At 33.9% G+C, this 22,848-nt stretch overlaps 1 protein-coding gene across 1 annotated transcript in view; it reads left to right on the top strand.

The window, feature by feature from the left end:
• Window positions 1-10,615: 10,615 nt before the first annotated feature.
• Window positions 10,616-22,848, top strand: part of magu (SPARC related modular calcium binding-like protein magu) — a 63,062-nt gene continuing 50,829 nt past the window's right edge. Inside the window, exon 1 of the mRNA XM_089645668.1 lies at window positions 10,616-11,051. Within this exon, the coding sequence (XP_089501794.1) occupies window positions 10,953-11,051 (99 nt within the window). The 5' untranslated portion in view covers window positions 10,616-10,952. The remainder of the gene's footprint in view (window positions 11,052-22,848) is intronic.

The raw sequence follows: 22,848 nt of genomic DNA on the forward strand, positions 1-22,848 counted from the left end.
TCAAAATCTCCTACTTACGAACCCATTTTCGGTTATGATTTTATTGCATAATGTGGCAAGTTAATTTATCTATAAAATGATCGAAAAAAAAAAAAATTTTGCCTGAACATCCACAAAATAAAATAAAAGGCACTTTTTGGCCATGTTTTTTTCCTGCATAAATCAAAACAGGCGGATGGTGTTAAGCGGGAATTTAAACCTTATCGCCATCTACGTAAGGGTTGTTATTGATAGCGGCTCAATTAAAAATATTACAAGACGTGGTGCATCGCCTTAAGTAAAAACAGAACTTGGATAAAACTTTCACAAATCTTAAATTTAAACTTTGAAATTTGATGAATTGTTTAAATTCTGTGGAACAACCCGTCCGTGGTTGCAATTATTCAATTAAAAAAAAGTTACGTCTCACTTATCTGTATTTATGAACGAGATAAACAAACAACAAGTGAAAAACAAAGCTTTTTTTCTACAATATATCTACATATTTTAATTTTTTAAGTAGTTGCGCTATCTCTTGAGCCGGTTAGTAGCCGATTTCAAAGTGTTTTTTTAGTTAGACTGAGAATTAAACCTTCCTCCCCAGGGACTGGAATCAACAGCACTCACTGCACCAAATCCCAATGAGATAGGATCGACATTAATTTCGTGTATTGGCTGCTGTAATATCATCCAATTTCAGAAAAAATGCTTATATATCAACGTGTGTATGTATGCGTGTTTGCCACAAAACATATGACTTAATGAATTGTCGGCGATAACGAGTCTACCTGCCGAATTTCAACTCGATCGGATCTCGAGAAGTGGGATAATTTTCACTTCCAAGATGTGCATTAATTCAACATTCTCGAAAACAAAAGTGGAATTCAATTAGATGTATTTAAAAATACTTGATTTCGGGGATTTTATCGGCCACGCAGGTAGGTACCTATTTCTTACTCAAAAACCTGTTTATATTTTGGCCAAATTTTATGATGTAGGAATTCATTTTTATTCAAACCTAATAATCTGAAAGTCACAAAAATTAATTATATTAGAAGAATTACTTGTTTCTACCCGACATTTTTGGTTCTATACTCTTTCCGCAAAATATTTTTTTTCTTTTTGAACTAACAATGGTATGGTTGTTTGAAATTGTCGCCGGGCAATAAGTCCGCTTATCATAATATATTAATTATGCATTATACTAGTAAAGTGTAGTGAAATATAAATATATTTTTTGAAAATGGGGATCCTTTTTATGATTATTAAATTAATATTTCAAATTCCCGAATGTCATGACTGGGCCGACATTGTGAGTTGTTGACTGTTGCGGTCACCTAAAAATCCCAGGCAGAAATTCTTGTGCAAATTTTTGCTACTTAAGATATCACACACAGACTTCTAAGTACCAAATGTTGTGAAGGGTCTATTCAAGTTTAGTTATTATTTCAGTTTTGACCACTGGCCAATTATGATATAATAATAAAACTTGAATAGAACCTTCACAGAACTCGAAAATCTACTTTGAAATTTAATGAATTGACCAAATTTGATTTTCAAGTTCTGTGAAGGTTCTATTCAAGTTCTGTTATGATTTCAGTGGTGTGAAGCAACTGGCCAGTAATGATTCAATAAAATAACTTAAATAGATCCTTCACAGAACTTGAACGAATTGTTAAAATTCTGCGAAAAAACCCTCCTTAGTATTCCTTAAAACACAAATTTTTAGTAATCAATACCCTTTTAAAATGCGATTATTAATGTTTACATTTTCTTCACTGCGAATGTGCACATGTTTCTATGCCCAACCGTTGGCCTGAATTTTTTTTTAAATATTTACAATATTTTACATATTGTAGAAAAAAATATGATTGAAATTGAATTGAGAGCCATAATATTAAGTATTAAAGACTTTCTGGCAAGCAAATAAAAGTAGAAGTTCAAGGTCTGCCATAAGTTCTCGAGCACTAAATATTCGGCATATCAGCTGTGTCCGCGTTCGCCTACTAAATAATAATAATACAAAATATTATATTACCTCCCCCGGTGTTTTGAAGAAGCTTTTTCAAAAGATGCCGCGAGAAATAATAGGCTTCACACGGGCCGATTTTCTTGGCCAAACTGCCCTGACCCTGCGCGTAAAAAAAGATTATTTATATGCAGCTGGGGTTTGGGTGGAATGATAAAACCCTAACGAAGCTTGTTCATAACTAAGAACTTTCAGCTAATGGAACATCTTAAATCAAGAGTATTCGGGAAGGGTGTGTTTTTGTGATTCGTGCACGAATGTCGGCAATCCATTGGTCTCATTGGAGTTGTTAGCAGTTTATTTCTCACACTCGGAGGACCGGCCACGAGCCCGATGCAATATTTTTTTTACTCCAAACGCATCGTTTAAACGTGTTAAAATATAACTGAACCCGTTTGGGGATCTGGTAAACGACTCTGTGACGTCACGGCGGGCGGGGTGGCGGGGAGGGGGGTTGTCCGAATACTCGAGCCGAGTTTACGAGTCTTGGTTTGTTTTTCTTTTTTTAAATTTTTTAAATAATTTACTTTGCTGGATTTTGTGACCGACCGGTGTTTCGGTTTCGGATTCGACCAATAAATTGATGATAAACGAATGTCCCTCATGTCAAATGTCCCCGTCATCTTTTGGGATGCTTTGTGGAGGGTCTTTTTTAAGAAAATGAAGGAGAGCAAGCTCTGGGAAGGGATAAGGTACGAGGGTTGGGTAGGAATCTAGGGATCAGTGTGTTTGGAGTGACGGATATATGAATATATCCCTCCCACTGGGCGCAAGGCGATGGGTCGAGAGAACAGTTGGAGAAGACAAAGGATCTAATCATAAACATAAACTAAGGATAAACATACATCACCCTGCTAAATCACCAAATGTTGCGAACCACTTGGGATGACCTACGGCAGAGGTGTTGGTTATCCAATAAATGGTTCCCGGGACGGCGGTACCCACACCAGCCTCAAAAATTAGTCTGTGTATATTTCTAAAATAACTTAAGTATTATTTTCAAACAAGCTGTTTTATAAAAATTGTTATTAATCAAAGGATTATAGAGTAATTTTACCTATACAATATAATTGTACCATATAATATTATAATAATCAGTAACTGAATGTAAATAGAACACCTTAATAGGAGAACATGTGCTAATGAGCAAAAACTCCTTGAAAATCTCAAGGAGGACAATGTGCCTCCAACAACGGCGGCAGTATTGTGTATTCGGTTAGTGGAAGTTAGAGTACCTACATCATAATATTACAAAGATACAATGTAGTAAAAACGATACTCAATGAAGTGAATTTAACGAAGCCGTAGTTGATATGAAAAACGAGAGAACAACACAAAACATTACAAAATAATTTTATGACAATAATATTTTTTTGACCCTTTAAATATTAGGAAACCAAATTCATATGATGTTTGTGACCAAATTTGTTCTCCTAATAATTAACGGGTTAAGTGAATCTAATTATATAATTTAAGTGCTAATTATATTGTGCCAAGTTTGGTTTGGGGTGAGTAGGTTTCGGAAAATTGTGTACCTTCAAATTTTATCCACCCTGTGATCTGTTTTTTTTTAGTTTGCATATTGGTGAATTATCAGGGGGGTTGTTTCAAAGCAGGTGGCAAACAGTTTAATGGAATAGTACTTAAAGGATCTTTTTCCGTGGGAGTGCTTTAGTGGGATGTAAGGGGTTAGGTTTGTTGAAGACCTGGCTATTATTGAGGACTGAGATTTGTAACGAAGAGGTCGATTCCCCTTGGCCGAGAGACCTATCGGTCTTCGGCCCCTTAAATAGCGGCATAGTTTGTAGTTGGAGGCCCACTTAATTTGGTATCCGCTTCACTCACTGCACTACCTACAGGGGTCAGCGAACCCCCTTGTTGGCTCTTTCCGGCGCGTATAGAACAGTTGCTTCGGACACTTTGCCAGTTTTGGCCGGCATCTTGCCTATCGATCTGGAAATCAGGGAAGTGCTCACCAAGCAGAGACTAACCAGAGAACGCTCAGCCACACACCTAGGAGTCACTCTGACTCCGGGTGGCGCGGGGACTCTCCATGGGCTGCTTAGGAGAGTAAGAGAACTGTCACTCAATAAGAAAAACTAAGAGAACTGTGGCAGATCAGGTGGGATAGTTCGAGAACTGGGAGATGGACTCACTCCTTCTTCCCGTCAGTTAAAGCCAGAATGGTAGGGGCTTATCTCACACGGGATCACTACGTTACGCAGCTGCTTTCTGGACATGGGGAATTCAGGGGGAGACTTCACGCCCTCTCACTGGCCCCCCTTCCCAGTTGCGCCTGCGGTAACTTAAACCAGACAGCCGAGCATATTCTGTGGCACTGCGAGATCATGAAGGATGCAAATGATGAACTAACGGCCGGTTTGATTGTCGATAACAGACCAGTGGTTAACGCTGATCTAGTCGCTAAAAGAGTTAATTTCGAATGTCTGAAGAAGTTTACAAGAATCTGGGTTGAGAGATGGCCTGGGCTTAAAGTTGCTGACTAGTTTGACATAAAATTTTAGTCCCCGGGTGTATTTGTTCCTGAACTTCCACGGTTTAACTTTAATTGCTATTTTAAACCTCTGCCTGATTTGTTCTACACTCTAATAATCGTTTTTAATTCTTCTTTCTTACTATGTTTTTGCCTTTCATCTCAATATGTATGTTTTTCAGCTCATAATTCCTTTTTTTTTTGTTTGTTTCTTCTTTCCTTTTTTTCCTCTGGCTCGACTTCTCGTATTAATGGCTCCTGAGACTACAATTTATTTTCTTTTTTAACGATCATGCACATTTTATTTATTTTTAATTTTTTTAGGTCTTGAATTATTTCATCACAATGAATTTTCTGTTTTTACCCTTTTAGGCCAGAACCGAACTCTGTGTCTGTAATGTAACGTCCTAATTCCCAAAAGGGGTTGGTCCAGACCTGTCCCCACATATTTTCAGGCGACGTACAGACAGGAGGGGCTGACTCTCCTTGCCAGCGCCACCCCCTGGGTCACGGGCGGAACTGAAGAAAGAGGGAACGAAGCACCACGACCTTCCGTTCTGCCTCTGGAACTCGACGCTTCTCCTTGGTGTCTTGGATTGTCCCCCTTTCCCGCTTACTGTCTTCAAGGCACCACCGAGTACCCAGCTGGACGGAGTAAAAAGGCCTAGTAACTTCGATCGGATTTCCGCTCCGTGCCCCGGGGACAGCCTAGCACTGAGGGATGCAGCTTCTCCATTTACTGTCTCCCCAGCTTCAGACCATATACATACGTATATTATCTTTTGTAATTTTTTTTGTTTATTTAGGAGACGCGGCGCCGGTCGAACACCAGCTCGTCATTATATATTTCAAAAATTTCCGTCATTTAACAACTATTATTCCCCTCTTGTATTATGTTTGGCGCTTGCATACCGCCACCTAACCACGTATGCGGAGACATTGGAGGTCTAGAGTCCTTTTTTATGAAATTGTAGAGTCGTTTATACTAAAAAATTAGCTTCCTTGCGAGAGCCCCGAAGGGGTGACAATAAGTCACCTATACCGGGACGGGAAAGTGGTGGGTCCCTCCAATGCACTACCTGCACCGCGGTAACAATAACGTGCCTGTGGCATCGCGAACAGCGCGGCGGACACAACTGTTGCGTGTTGCAGTTGGCACACTACCTGGGCTCTCATTGCCTCGCAAAACCTAGTCCGCCATCAATAGGTTATGGTGCTTCCACAGCCGCTGTGCCCACATGATGCACAGATGGGGCCTTAAAAAGTCGGCGATGTGTGAATGTGGTGCGGTGCAAACCACCGAACATGTGGTCAGCGAATGCCCGCTCCATTTATTCCACGGCGGGATTGATGAGGTTCACATGGCGACGCCCTGACAAGGCCCTAGACTGGCTCGCAGACCTAGATGTCCCCCTCTGACCCCCCACCAAACGAAATAAGAAGAATAACGAAGAGGTGAAGAATAGATAATCTGGCATAATATTGTCTAATTGACAAAACGTCGTACCACGTATCGTGTGGTACTAAAAGAATTAGTTTAGCTTTTTGTACTTTCAATAATGGATTCAGAGAAATATTGGTTGCACTTAGCAGTAGCACGTAGCAGACCATATAATATGTGATTAGTGATTGGGAAAAAGCAAAATAAATAGATCCTAGTAGGTATTGTGCGTGGGAAGTTATTTTGATGTTGTAAGAGTTACATAATTGTTTTTTTTTAAAATATTATTTGTTTAATCAAAATTTATCGTTTGAATAATAATTAGTAATTGAGCTAATGTTGTTTCAAATAATGACCATTAAAAACTAGACTGTTTGTTTACCATGGTTATTGTTTCTAAGATCTCCTGTATTTTCGCATACAGGAGATCTTATAGCGTCTATTGAAGAACTATTACACAACAACGTGCCAAAAGGCGCTCTAAACTGATATCTTCTATTTTATTGCACATTTTTAAAGTATTTATTGAGTTAGTTTATTTAACATATTATTGTAAATACTAACATGCACAAGTTTACATATAATTTTTTTCAAAATTATATTTTTAGAGTAAGCATAACCACTTTTTTTCAATACTTTTCAGACTTTCAGGCATTTCATCATACATTTATAGTAATAACTGCATTAAGCAGTTTTGTGACACTTTTTTTTCTCATATTTAACAATAACTCTTACAAGTTAACTACAAATAAACAAAACGATTTCAAATTTTGTAAAATATATACGCAATTTATCTACATTTACGGAAAAAATTATAGTGTGTAAACGTGACAATTGCACATATTATTTTTTAAATGTGAATCGTCTTTTATATCTATAAATAACACTTACAATTTTATAATAAAAAGCCCAATTGTAAGAGTCGTTGTTAAATATGACTCTGTTTTCTCACATTTAACAATAAATCTTACAAGTTTAACAATAAAAACGCCCAATTTGGAGGTATATAGTGGTTTCTCAATTGTTTAAATATGTTTCGGTTTCAGTTGAAATTGGAACAGAACCGAAATTCGGTTTCGGTTGAAAATTTATTTTTTGATTGGTCACTTACTGAATTCTTCTCATTGTAAAAGGCACCATTGTACCACTTCAGTCAGGAGTACTCCTGTCCCGGTATGTAAAGAACAACATTTTTAGGACTTGTTGCACTGATGAAGGAGGATCATCTGGTATATATATAACAACCTAACCTATAGCCAATATGGGAATATGATATGTGAATCAAGGGATGGATCAAATGGTGATATAAATAAATAATCTCCGTGAAGTTTCTTGTTTTTTGCTCTATTTGATTTTGTTCATGTCTATGAATTTATTTCTAGTGTCACAAAATTTGCACATCTTTTCTATTTGTATTTTCTACGTGTTTTAAGCTCCTAATAACATTTCCACTTTGATCTGCAATTAAAATTATTACTCATTTTTGCCACAAAGCATTGAAATGATATGATATTTCATAAAGTATCTTATGTAAAGAAAATAAAACTATATTCTCCTGTGCGGTGACAATCGAGAGTTCTTAGACCTAGTTTGTTTAACCCACGTTAGAGATTATGATTACGTATTTAGAAATAGCTGTTTAGTCATTTTAAGTCTACTAGTTATAAGTATTAGTTGTAATAAATCTTAGTCGTAAGTCACTAATTTATTATAAGTCTCGGTAGTAAATTGCTAGCTACAAGTCTTAGTTGTAATAAATCTTTGAGGTAAGTCACTAATTTATTATAAGTCTCAGTAATTAATAACTAGATATAATTCTTAGTTGTGAGTCACTAGTTATAAATCTTAGTTGTAGGCCACAAGTAAAAGTGATTAGTTTTATAATATTGGTTAAATAGGCTCTTGAGGTGATTTTCCCACTATAACGGCGCCATCACAATAAAGGTATTGTTATTGTTTAATACTAATTCATCAAATAAAAAAAATTGTCCGAAACCGCATTGTTATTACACACGTCGGCAAAATGCAGTTTGTTTGTAAAGATTGGGAAGGGGTGTGAATGCGAAGGGGAATGAAGTCACTCAACAAAGTTAAACCCGTTTCTAAAGATGTTTCAATTCTGAATATAAGTTTCTACCAGGACGAGACTGGAGTGCTTTCGATACACTCTAGATTCCATGAAAATTAACGTATAACTTTTACATAAATTTCATAATAATAATTTTAAAAAATCTATTGTTATTCCGTCAGTCTGTCTGTAACTCTGGTTCAATAAGCTCCATATCTCTTGTTTGGAATTTAATTATCATTTTCAAAATTAGAAGTCTTCGCTCGGAGAATACGGACATTCGATAAAGTACCTACCTGTAATAAAGGTATTATTTTTAACAAAAAAAAAATGAAATTCACACCTGGCAGGTGTACCGGGAGGGTTATTTTTTGTTTTAATTATATCTTTGTTTAAATTTTCATTGAAAAGCATTCAGATAAAGAAAATCAGAAATACATCAAGATGAAATAACCTAACCGAACCTAACCTAACCTAACAGGTGTACCGAGAGGGTTATTTTTTGTTTTAATTATATATTTGTTTAAATTTTCTTTGAAAATCATTCAGATAAAGAAAATCAGAAATACATCAAGATGAAATACAATCTGTTTAGATGTTATATAGGTATTATTTTTGTATATCATAAGATAAGGTATGTAAGCATGCATACTTTAATAACATAATTTTCCTGTTGTTGCAGATATGGAATCGTATATTGATCAGAAACTTTTCGTTGAAAATTATATGTAAACATCTAATTAAATACCTACCATTATAAAATTACTAATTTTTACGTTAGGAAACACAAGGACGGGTTATTTCAGAAAATTTGAACAATTCATCAAATTTCAAAGTTAATTTTCAAGTTCTGTGAAAGTCCTATTGAAGTTCTGTTATTATATCAACATGGTCCAGTTGCTTCACAAAACTGAAATAATGATAGAACTTGAATAGAACATTCACAGTCCTTGAAAATTAACTGCGAAATATGATAAATTGTTCAAATTCTCTGAAAAGACTCGTCCTAAGCAAAATATATTTTAATAATTACATATTCCATTCCTAATCAAAACACAGCCCATAAAATTATACTCGTACATATATCAAGTTTCGTGTTTTAATTTAGCGCGATGTTTAAAATGAATGGAAAATGCATGATGCAACAAAAATACCATTTTTATAATAGCCTATGCGGTAGATACTACTCTGACAGATTAAGCCTGTGACAGACCACGCTATATTTTCGTGGCTTGGCCCATTACTGCATATCGCTCGCCATAAATTCCAATTTGTAGTGTATGGCGAGCGATATGCCAAGCCATGATGCATATTGCGTAATGGCGTAATTTGCCTACCTAAGTTGATATTAAATTTAATTGCGGTAATTAGATTTTTTTTCGCAAGCTTTTCTAATGTCTTTGTGGGCGAAGAGGGAAGGGCCATATATGGGCCACATGCGTTTGTCCGCCCCTGGCTCCAGGAATAAGTTCCGGCCAGATGGTCTGACGGATAATGGGAGTCAAAAGTTGCTCGATAATAGCGCGCTCAACAATAGCATCCATTGTCCCGCTGGCAGTAGGTAACAGTGTGTCTTCTTACCAAGTGGTCGACTTTACCTAGCTCTGCTGCCACACAGTCTGGGACTTCGGGTATTCACTGCTCAGTCCCCAATGCCCCAGGCCCATTGTCCGCCACAGAGCGCTTCGAAGCGACTTCTTAGTCCCGGTATATCGGTTGATTTAAAACTAGGCTTGGTTGGAATGTCGAGCTTAGCGCGGCTTGGAAAATAATCCGTATATAGGTCGGAAGCCTAAATATCAGCAATATTACTATATTGTCTATGATTTTAATAGAGGAAAGTGTTTTCTTTGTAAAATCAAACTCCTGTCTACGCTCTCTAGTGTCATCATGTTTGATAATTAATTAATTTTTAAGTTGATAAATTATCCCACTTCGATCAGCATTGTTCTATATGCGATGGACTGTTTGTCTATTTTAGATATCAATTAATGACGTCAACATCCTTCATCGTTCGATAAAAATAACAGTCCATATGAATAAAATTATGTTATTTACGTATATTTTGATGAGGAGGAAGTACGTAATTACTCACGTAAACGTCATATTTGGTATTTGTTACTGCTAGCGCCGCGGTGTCTAAAAGGTAACTATTCTGTCGGGTGCGGCCGATTTAGTCAGCTTAATTTTGATAGCGGAATATGACACATAGCGAGGATATGGACTGACTGATATACCGGGCCTTAGTAACAGGAATGACGTGCAACAATAAAGGAAGCGTGCGATTATTTCTTATTCTCCGAAATTCTGTAGTTATTTTACATATTTTACCAAGGGTCTAGCTAGCCAATTGACTTCAATATAATATACATGCGACGGTTGAGCGAGACGATGTGTCTACCCAGACGTCCTGCGCAAAGATAATTTAAAAAGGTTGTCACTATGTAGCAAGTTGCGTGTTCGGAGCGAGGAATTCGGGATGGACGGACAAGAATGTGGGACTGTTTTGACTCGGTTGTTAAGTTTACGTCTCCTCGACGGCCGCCTCAACATCTGTTTCAGTTTTCAATGTTGAACTCAGTCACTCAGTGTATTTTCCTCGGCCCAGCGGACCGGTCGCGTCGTGTGCTATCCGCTGTATCTTCGTTCGTACTTTCCTCATGTACTGCATCTATCTGTGACATTTCATTCCGGGCACAACTTACCGCACCCCCTCGTCCACTTGTATATTATTTATAACAACAGTAATGTGTAGTCGGTTAATTTTGTAAAAAGTTATTTTTTTGTTTTTACTTTCCTATGTGATTAATAAATATTGAATTAATATCAAGAATAATGAACTGATGTAAATAATGATAAAAGAAACCGGCTTTTATTATGATTTTTTAAGACTGGCATTAGAAAGTCATGGTAATTACATAAGTTCTCAACGATCATAAGGATGTGCTACATAAATAAGAAGATGGTGACAAACGTGGTATTCCGGTTGACGCTCATATGCTGTTTGTCAGAACAACTACTAGCACTGCCAGCTAACAAGGTATTACTGCCCACTAAAGGTACTTACCTACTTCACTAGAATCGGGAGACAGGGCGGCTGCGCCTGCTACAAGCTCCACAACACCAACCAACCCAATGCTTTATCAAAACATTTCTCCTTTCACAATGCCAGTAGTACCTTATACAGGATGTAGTCACCTGTACCCTCTATCTTCTGTACCATAATTAATACTACTAGCTTCTAGCCTCCTTGTTTCCAGATAGATGAATGTAATTATGCGATATCTTGATAGAAATAAGAAGAGATCGCAGCTCGCCGCCCAAATGAATTCTGTTATTTGTTTTGTAATTAGCAGGTTATCTCAAGCGAGGCTGATTTAGTGAATCCTCGGCGAGGCGAGAGGCGGAGAAGCGAGAGGCAGAGAGGCGTGTCAAGTAGGGCTGGAGATCCGCCCACGCCCGTCTGCTATAATAAAACAAGTTAATTGACAGGACAATCACCGCTGTCTTAGGGGATGCCGAGAGGATGGAACATGGGACCCGACTGTTAAATTAAATCATTATTTAAATTTATTGCTTTCGGGAAAAATTATCTTTGAATACATTCTATTTTATACTTAATTCGGTTGGATTTACCGGCGAGGTTTCCTCTGTTATGATTGTTATTATTTTTGTAAAAAAAGCATACGATAATCGTTAAAAACATAGAAATTAAAATTTAGATTTAAATTAAGATATTCACATAGTCGTAAAAAGTAAACACATGTTGGTGTGCGCCAATAAAAGCTTGTATATGTCTAAAGAAAAAACCATGCTATTCAAAACGTTATCAGAATTTTTTTTAAGTTTCTGGCTTTCACAGGCAAATTAGTGACAAAAATAAAATTTTAATTTAAATTAGAATATTTTAAAATCATATGGAAGATTGGATTCGAATTCAGACTTAGAAGATATGAAATGTAGAATGGAGGGGAGGCAATTTTAGATAAGGCTTGATAGAAAAGAAGATATTTTTTTAGAGGGGGACAACCAAAAAATATGTCATCTGAAGTTCCCACTTCTAGACCACAGAATATACAATCTGAGGGAGTTAAGTACGCGAATTTTAAAAAGGTAAGAGTGAACGGAATATTGTCCAATTCATAAGTGAGATATTATTTTTTTGGAGAAATGAGAGAATTGTTGAAACCACGGTTTTGATGGGATAAGCCTTTGTATTGAGAACGTTTTCAGTAAATGTCAACAAAAAACTGTTGGAATTAACGGCTTTTTTGGGAAAATATTACCAAACTAAATTTCTGTTTCTTGAAAAGTTGCTAAAATTGTAACGAAAAGTCACCCCACGCCACTGGTTGTTCGGTAGGTAACGTATGATTTATTATAACTTTTTTTAATCATATTTTAAGCGGCTTATCAATAGGCCTCAACGTAATAAAACACTGTAAGGGATGAGGAAGATGGACGTCTATTCATTTCACTCGTAGGTACCTATCTATAACAATAAGATTTTTTCTTTTCGAAGTAGACAGTATACCTGATACAGGTGGCTGGTGGACTGTTAAATCACAACAAGAACGACCAAGTATTTATGTACCTAAGTGAAATAGAGAATGCCCTTTCTGACATTAACATAGATTTTCATTGTCGTAGTCAGATATCTTGATTTATTTATTTAGGTATAATACTATTATTAATTACTGCCTTTACTAATATGGCTTCACCCGCGATAGGCTTTATAATATAAAAATTTATATTTATTTTAATTTTTAATTTTTTTTTTGGTAAAAATTATGAAAAAAGAAAGCGGAAATAAATCAAGTCATCGCGGTCTAGTAGGTTATTTAAACAGAATAATGTATTGTTTTGTTTACTATTAAATTGATATTTCAAGGTTCCATAGCTAATTATCTTAATGGTGCTGATAGCTAAGAATTTGGTTTGTTGACATAAATCCTCTATTCTGAAAAAGGCGTGTAATTTTCATGATGCCAGAACTCACATGTAAACAGTTTAGCTTCTTGTTAAATGAAAAGTTCTAAGTACCACAGTGCATGTTGAAAATTACGTAACAAGCTGAAAATAGTTGCGTTCATCTAGAAAACAAAACCAGTAATAGCTGTGTAAATTTCAAGACCGTTCGAAAGTTTTTTTTGCAGCTTCAGAAATATATACAGATTTCTGCTTTTCAGATGAGATTCCAAATATGCACTTTTAAGTAAGACCTTCTAAATAGCTCATTTTTACTGAATACTAGATTGTACATTTTGGTTACAAAAGAAAAAAAATACTTAAATTCCTTAGCAGCGGGGAGTATAATAAGGAAAAAATATAAAATTGATTTTGGCACAGGGTGTCAACAAAATATGTTTTTATCATTACTATTTACTACGTCATCCTTTTATACAATTCTGTAGTACATATTTTGATATATCTCATAGGGTTAAGCCAGCGTTAACACTAAAGTGATCAAAAATATATTTTTACGTCTTCATTATAAACTTTTTTCGACTTTTCTCTACTTTCTAAATTTTCTAAATTATAGTGAAAACATTTGAAAATCCATTGCGTAGCTTAGAAGAACTAAGCCCACAAACAGACAGACGCGGATAGTTGAAAAACTTAATTAGTAAAACCGTAAATTGTAATATTTAACCTTTGAAGTTTCTCGCATATTGGCCGTCAGAAAGTCGGAGAATTTGTGTTTATTTCCGCTTCTCAATAAAATCCAAATTAGTAAGTTATTTCTGAAAACATTAGAAAAATAAAAATCGCATTTGAAAGGTGATGAAATACGTTTTAAAATTGTATCATTGTAAATAAATATTTAATTTAGGAAATATTAAATTTATGTAAATTATATGTAGGAAATATTAAATTTAGGAAATATGAAATTTAAGAAATATTACACTTAGGAAATATTACATTTAGGAAATATTAAATTTAGGAAATCAAACATAAAAATGTTTTAAAAATAAATCAATTACTTTTTTAGTCTAAACGCTGAACTAAAATTACCGATAGCGAAAAAAACACATATTATTAGAAAATTTATTCTAAACATTATTGTTACCTCACTTCTTTTTCGTTTTGTATTTAAATATGAAGTTTTGTTTCATAAGAAGTTTCCATTTTAATTGTTCTGTGGTTAACTTCTATATTTGAATATAAAGCTCGGTGTTTTTTCATTCTTACAACCGTTTAGTTCATATAAGTCAGACATTACGATTTCTATGAGGTCATATATGTTCCGAGAAGTGAATAATTTGACTCTAATTTGGTGAAACAAAAAAGACAGAAAAAATTCAATCGCATCTAGAAATTGAACCCATTAATATAATGTTGGCAGCTCCCTCCCCCCCTCCGCTAATTTACATCTACTTTTGTTGTCACACTGTCGTTATTAAAATTAATCCTCGAAGAACTATCTCCACAGAGCTTGAAAATTAACTTTGAAATTAGAATTCATCAAATTTCAAATTTACTTTTCAAGCTCAGTGGAAGTTATTTTCAATTTCTGATATTATTTCAGAATAATATAATAACAGAACTGAAATAGAACTCTAAGATAACTCAACGTTAAAACTTGATTAATTGTTTGAATTCTGTGAAAAAACCCGTCCTTAGAGTTTAAATAAACAATAATGACAATAAACAGTTTCTTCCAGTGAAGGCACCTCGTGACGGTGATTGGTCAAAACACGAAACAGGTTTGATTAACTCTTGGAAATAAAATAAATGTCATTTAGATAAGTATAATTTTATTGTCTACTTGCGAGAAGTTACCAATACTCGTGAGCGCTCGAGGCTACATACAAAATTATGTATTTATTTTAATGGATAGTAACGTTGAGTGGAAATAATAATCTTGTAAAACTTGACTATTTTGTATTTTCTATGACGCCACTTAGTGAAAGATAAACTCAAGGGCGCTTCACAAAAATATCTAATCCTTAGTACTCTTAGATTTTTGGTAATTGCTAACAAATTGGAAATGGGATAAATAGAAGGCAAAAAATCCTCCTTACTGATAAACGTGTTTTAAAGTTTAATTAATGTATGATAAATGTTTGTTTATCAGTTGTGTAAAATTTAAATAAGTTATTAGTATGGAACAATGTTGGTACAATCCCGGCGTGCGCAAGTAAATTTGATTTATTTTTAACTTATTTCACAATTTAATAATTTAAAATAATACATAGTATATTTTCGGCACCCTTTGGAGTGAAATAAGAGTGGAAGAATGATAAGATCTCAGTATCGCCCTTGTATAAGACCACCATTCATAATTAAAACGTTTCTTAAAATGGCTTTGGCCACGTTTGGTGACCAAATCTGAATAGCCAGGTACTCCTTCTTTCCCATATCCCCCCTCCTCACCACCTTCAACCTTACAACATACTCCAATTGGGGATGCAACAGTCTCACTGGCCCCAGGTGGTTGGGAGCAGTTAGGACTCTTGTAGAGTGCAAGTGTGCATCTCCTTGTACAGATAATTAGCATAAAAGTGTATTTGATAAATGGCTTCTTTAATTTACGCATTTATAAAAATAATGATAATACACATTCTAGTGCCATTATCTAGCTTACACAGTGTGAAAAGAAAAACAAGTTGGAATATTAAATTATCTCAGTTACCTCCGATAAATAAATGATTTTTTTATCGATGGATTTGATTATTTTTTTAAAAGAATTGTAACACATCGAATCAAAATACAAAATACAATGGACTTTTATTGAATTAAATGACATTATAGAAAGGGTCAATATTAAAAAATATTAGTTTAACGGTCGAGTATAGACTAAATTCGTTTTAGCTTATTTTGCACAGATTTACTAGCATACCAAAACTATCAATTTTAACTGCATATAAACATTACCAGTTAATTGAAAACATTGCAAATTTATAATTTACTGGAAAGACGATTAATAAGTGTTCGTCTGAAAAAATATATTTTATGTTTAGTTTGTCTGTTATTGTTGTATTATAATAGAACCAAACATAGATAATTACATTCTATTTTAGTGAATCATGCTGGAAATAGAAATAACTACGTATAAAAATACAACCTGAAAATTATTTTCTTCCATAATACATTTATTTTGAATTTTCGACCTAGTGGCGCCGTCTCCTGGGCCGGCTAGTAGCCAATTTCAAACTTTTTTTGTTTGACTGAGGATTGAACCTTCTTACCCAGGTACTGAAGTCGACAACTCTAACAAACTTGCTTTATTTCATATATTCATTGAAGTAATTTCATCCCATTTCAGTGAAAAACGAATATTTCTGCGAACGTGATTGCCACTAAAAGTTAATATAATGCATTTTCATCTACAACGAGTCTATCTGTCGAGTTTCAGCTCGATAGGATGTTGGGAAGTGGGTTAATTTCCACTTACAAGATTCCATTTCATTCATTCATGTATTTATTCAATCAAGAAAATAAAATCTAACTTCAAATATATTTATTTGAAAAAAAAAAATTTTTTCAAACATGGAATAAGCGCCCCTGGGGTGATGTCTCACAAAAGCGGCGCTTTACAAATTGTCCAGTAAATAAATTGTTAATTTATGTGTATATCTCAACTTACTTTCGTCTCTTCGTAAAAAATGGTTCATTATTTGGACAGATATTGGATTTAACGAAAAATATAATCATCTATAATAATGCGTGTTTGGCTGTCGAGCAACTAATGCCATGATATTAAATGCAATACGTAAGCGATCGTATTCAATTAGGATATGGATTGATAAATTTAGCCTGTTTACTACTCATTTGGATTTGTTTAATGCAGTTTTCAAAAAGCAGTATGTGGCCGCTGCTGTAATGTAGATAGTCGAATAATATTCAAAGCTATTATTAAAGATAATATTAGCGATTTGTAAACGAAAATTTTAATCAGAGAACGATACTGACGCATCTTGGACTTGAACCCAGGACCTTCGAATTGCCGGGGCGCCGCTCTACCAACTAAACTAATGGAACCCTTAGTATAAGAACTACCAACATCATCTTGATTTTCTCAACGCCTGTTTTTATTGGCTGCTGTATTTATACATGATCGCAAGATTCATCTCGAACTAAATGTGATCCAGATAGTGTCTTGGATAAATATATCCTATTTATTTTTTTTAATCTTATTTTGACTTTTCTGCTAGTCAATAATTAAATATAAAATTTTGAAGTTTTGCTTATTATTCAGTTATTTATGAAGTTATTCCAATAATAAATATTATATGCTATTAAGATCTCTACTAAAATTGAGCCATTGATCAGGATTCCTAGCGCTTGATTAATAGAAGCATTTATAAGATTCGAATTTGGTATCTGTTTTAACCTTAACCAAATTATTAAAATTAAATTTTGTGTTTTCAAAATAACTTGGTAGTAAAATAAAATCCAATTATTTATCTCCTTTGTTCAATTGGGCTGATGGAAATTTACTGCCGCAAGGCAGTGATCTCATATTTCAAACGTGGCTTTAATAATTGTACCCATGTACCTAAAGCAAATTTTCAAAATGACATGTTAATTCAATATAAATAGAGAGCTTGAAGATTTTTTGTGAAAAAGTCTGTGCAATATCCTGTGCCGTTTGTTTGCGCATATGATACGGGTAAATACAAAACTGCTTGCATCCTACATTATTGCAAGCTTGCCCAATGTTCAAGGATTTGTTTGTAAAATGCAAAAAAATGTCTTGGATATGCATTTTTAACGATGCATATCACACCCTTTGAGAATGTCGTCAAGCAGAAAGAATTTAAAAAAATTAAATATTGGATGTTCTTACAATGGAAAAAAAAACATTTCAAACAACTTTTCATCGCTTAAGGTTAAACGCAACGCTCGTTGTATTCTACGTGTTCACAGATGGCGTTAATTAATTAATTTTGTTTAAATACGCTTTTGCAAGGTATTTCTTTACAGTATTAAGACAAATTATTTGTTTGCGCCCTCATATACGCAATATGAATATGAATAAATAGTTTTGTCCATATAAAAACTCAATTCTATCGAGAAAGGCATACAAATACAACATTGGATTGAATCATCAATAAAATATTGTATTTGTGTGCCTTTCTCGAAAGAATTAAGTCTTTAAACGAACAAAACTATTGATTCATATTCATATTGCGTATATACGGGCGCAAACAAATGATTTGTCTTAATATTGTAAAGCAATACCTTGCAAAAGCGTATTTAAACAAAATTAATTAATTAACGCCATCTGTGAACACGTAGAATACAACGAGCGTTGCGTTTAACCTTAATGACTGTCTTTCACTCAATCAAATTTTGCATTCTTGATCACATTTCAGATATACATCGGTTTTATACAGATTATTCTTCGGGAATGCTTTTAAAATATTTTTGTACCTTTGAAAGTATGTACATCTTTATATATAAATGTAAAATTATATTGAGGTAGAACCTGCAGACAAGCAGCCATGTGGCAGCTTCGCAGGACTACCTGTCTATTGTGTATATATATATTTATCGCATTTATTATTGTAAAAGCTATCTCTCGTTTGAGGCCACTGTCAAAATTGGTGGTAATAGGAAAAATATGAGAAAAAAAATTGTAATAATAATAAAGGGGATTCATATTATTATAGTCACTAAACAATAATATTGATAAAAAGGATGGCACCAATGGTTTCCGAAAACCTTTTATACAATATTTAAAAATTCGGGAACCTGTTGCTAATGTCTTCATAAATAAACTTTCGCTTGCCAACAATGTATGTTGGAAACAGAATATATTTAAAGATTTGTTCTTTGATAACCCGTTGATATGGAAATTTGATGAGCCACTGGAAATAAGGATGCAAAATAAAAGAGACTCGCGTAATTGCTGAAGAATAATTAAACGGTATAATTTCGGATCTGATGTGACGTACGTCACATTCTAAAATTCAATAATACACAATTCTTATATTCTTTTTATTATTTGTTATTATATTTATGTCACCGTTCTAACAAAATAGTTTCTGGAGTAATGGCCAGCAAACTTGCCTTCCAAGCAGTTGATCAGGGTCGATTCTTGGACATTTAAATTATTATTATTATTATTATTTTTTAAATACACTAATCTTCAACGACACAATGCGATTTTTCGCGAGTCTTCGTTAGTACAATATTATTCATTAGTTTTGTGGTATTTTTGTGAAACGTAAACAGTATAACATTATAGTTACTTAGTTATCTTAATTATCAAAACCACTTTCTCAGTCTATTCTTTTTGAATTGTTATTCATAATTTTTTTATTGGAATAACTTTTGAAGGTTATATGCATCAATGCATAATTGAAGAAGAAGATAATTCTATTAAATCTAAACAAAACATGAAACAGAACAAAACACAGAAGAAAAAAAGTTGATGGCATCAACTGGGATCAAAAAGGTAACGAAATCAACTGGGTATTGTACCCAGGTTTTCTGTCGTACCGGGACAAGGACCTTAATAGGTGTCCCATATTAATTAATATCAGATATCCGAGATGTTTATCCGAGACACAAACTAGGTTACAAACAAAATGTCAATAGCAAAGTCATCAACAACCAAATAAACCTAAATAAAAGCCCTATACTCAGATTGTTCCCTATTGACAAAGAGCACTCGCCTCTCAATCTCCCACCTATCCCTACCTCTTCCACTGTAGCTCAGACTGTCTACTTACCGTGATATCAACACATGTTAATTTATATTTTAGATGTTTAGTATTATACTGTCCTGATGAAGCTACGGTTGTAGCGAAACCCGGTCGGCATTAAGTATTTACCTATAAGTGATGTTTACAAAGTTATTGTTTAATTTTAAATCATTTTGAACTTTGTAATTATTAAAAACGATAGCTGCTAAAAATACAGAAATAATTAGTTGAGACAATTGACAGAAATGATGTAAAAATAATTAAGCTCAATTGTCGAGTAGTTAGATTATCTTTATCTTTAATGTTCTATTATTTGTGTTGAAAAATGAACATTAAATTAATTTGCAATAGTCACACCGGGATTCGATCCCACAAAAATAGTGATGTTTGAGTCTTACCGTTCTCTTAACTAGAGTCAAAAATGCGAAATGTTTCAGAGGTCGGTTGCAGCAAATAAAAAAAAACCTATTTGTAAATATGTTAGATGGAGTATTTAACAACTTGAGTCGATTATTGAAAAAACATTATATCATGACAACTTAAATGTGTAATTTTCTCTTCGTCAAGAGTTAAGCGGTTTTGTAATGTTTTCAGGATAACAGAGTTCAATGCTTACGAACATTAGTCATTATTATTATTATTATTGTTGATGATTGATACTATAAATTTTCGAAAGCTATAAACTTCGTATTTAAAAAAAAATATATGCGAATACCGCGCAAGAGTCCCAACTGCTACCAATCGTCTGAAGCCAGTGTGACTCTAGCATCCCTAATTGGGGTAAGCTGTGAGACTGACTGTAGTAAGGAGGAGAAGGAGATGGGAAAGATGAAGGTGGGGAGAGTCATCAAACACGGCTAAAGCCATTTCAAGCAACGTTCCAATTCTGAATTATAGTTTTACGCCAAGGCGATACTGAGAGTATCTTCCACTTTGGAACATACCGCAAGTATACTATATATTATTTTAATTGAATAAATTGTGAAATGATACAAATTTACTTGCGCACGTCGGGATTAGAACCCGCGACCTTCGGATTGCTAGTCGAGAGCCTAACCCCTTGACCACGGAGGCAGCGAAAGAATCGTTTATATTATAGATATAATTATTATCCACATCGTGCTAGTTCATTATCTACGATAAATCATTTGGTACAATTATTATGAATAAAATAACTCTAGATACGAAATACCTTTCAAAACAATAACCAAAGTACTAATTTAATTTGTGAGCCTGTCTGTAATTTTGGTTCCTCGAATCTTGGATTTGTTTTGAATTTAAGTATAATTTTCAAAATCGCAACTGATTGTAATAAAGCGATAAGTCGATAAAGTACCTACCTATAAAATAATATGTTTTACTAATAATACTTTTTCAAAAGTGGTATATTCCAATATTTTGAAGATGTGTATAAGTTTAAAAATAAATTAACATCGGAGAACTGTGTATACATATTTCAATAAGAATTTCGATGAATTGTTGACATTTATTGAGATAGGTATAGATAGGAAAAATAACACTTTTAGAAGTTCGGTTGCTTTTTTTTTTAGAAAAATATTTTTTTTCTTTTTTTATTTTTATTTTGTTCACAGTAGATTTTTCCCTTAACAACTTAAAAATTACCTGAAACTACCAAAAGGTTGGATTTCCGTAAAAGTTTTTCGTCTTTTTTTGCTTATCATGTAGAAACCTTACGTAGTTAGTACACTTTACCCGTGGACACCATGTACTCATATATATGGTCTAAATAACTATAAATACCCATGCGCGAGACTCTTATCTTGCTAAACGCAAATTGACATAAGTGGGCATATACGAAAAGGCAGTGGAAGGTTCGAGGGTTAGAGATAATTCTCTGGGCCCAAGTGCGTCGAATATTCAATTATCATTGATGAACTGCGTGGCGTAATCTACTACGCACATAGAAGAAAGAAGAAGACTGTGTAATCTATACATTTGACGTTCCATGACAACTCAGGACAATGACAAATCAATACAATTGGACTGATATAAAGTCAGAAATGGTGATCAAAAACTAACCTATAACCCTCACCTATTTAATCTAGTTTTATTTTTCATCACTTTTCAAGGATTTATATAACTTTTTAAAGTTATATAATCAAGAAGTGCTCTACTCGCAATATTTAATTTAAGGATTTGTAATATTTCCAAGCGACCAAATATTCAAACCAAAAACACATGGTTTTGCATTACTTCGTAGTGCATCAACCAAAAGCTTTTTTTAAATGGCGGTTTCAGTTCTGGATGTAGTGATGTTGGTTGACTAGTTTTATAGTTCTTGCATAATGGGTTTAAAAATGTTGTAAGGAACGTTAATAAATTTAATCTATTTGCATGGTTTAAATTTGGCACAGTAATATTACTCATGTGTAGTCATGTAGTGGTAAGAAGGTGTAATTAACAAATAGCAGGTTTGGTTAACCAAAATTAATTTATTTGCATTAACTTGCAGATTTAGACATTAATTAAAATACCAGCCAGAGCAATAGCCGGACGTGCACAAAATGATAGTTACAGTAATCAGAAGAAGTGCGAACCATTTCTTCAAAATCTATGAAGAATACCGACATTGGAGAATATACAGTTTTAAATGAAAAATGAAAACTATTTTTTTCTTCTAAAAATTTATTTATTTCAGTAACTTCGTTTACCTATTGTAATTTTTTTTTTGATTAATCGATATTATTAATACTTTTTTTCTCGATTTGTAAACGTTTATTTATCTGCTACGCATAAATATGTGAGAAATAGTTAGGGTGCTGGCGAAATTTTGTGTTTTGTTAAAAATCTTTCATTGCGTGAATCTGTGTTTTTTCAAATAAATAATAAAAAAAACCTTTGAATTCATTTTAGATAAATAATTTTTTCATTTTTTAGAAGATAACCATTTTTTGGTAATGCATAGCACATGGCAATATTTGAAATTCTCCTTCTATTTAATGATGGGGGGCTTATCCAACGAAGAATGAACCCACGACGCCATCATGGGAAGCTACTGAGTTGTTTGTATTTCTATTTTATTTTGATTATTTCTATGTTTATTGTATGGCTTATTGCGTATAGTTCAGCATTTTAACAAAAGATCTACATAATATATGTTTTTGAATTGTATGATGTTCGTATTGGCCCAAGGGTTTTATTCGTCTTATGATATTTGAA

This window comes from Hesperophylax consimilis, chromosome 23 (assembly GCF_061612785.1).
Source record: "Hesperophylax consimilis isolate HC1 chromosome 23, BYU_Hcon_1.0, whole genome shotgun sequence".
NCBI classification, from domain to species: domain Eukaryota; kingdom Metazoa; phylum Arthropoda; class Insecta; order Trichoptera; family Limnephilidae; genus Hesperophylax; species Hesperophylax consimilis.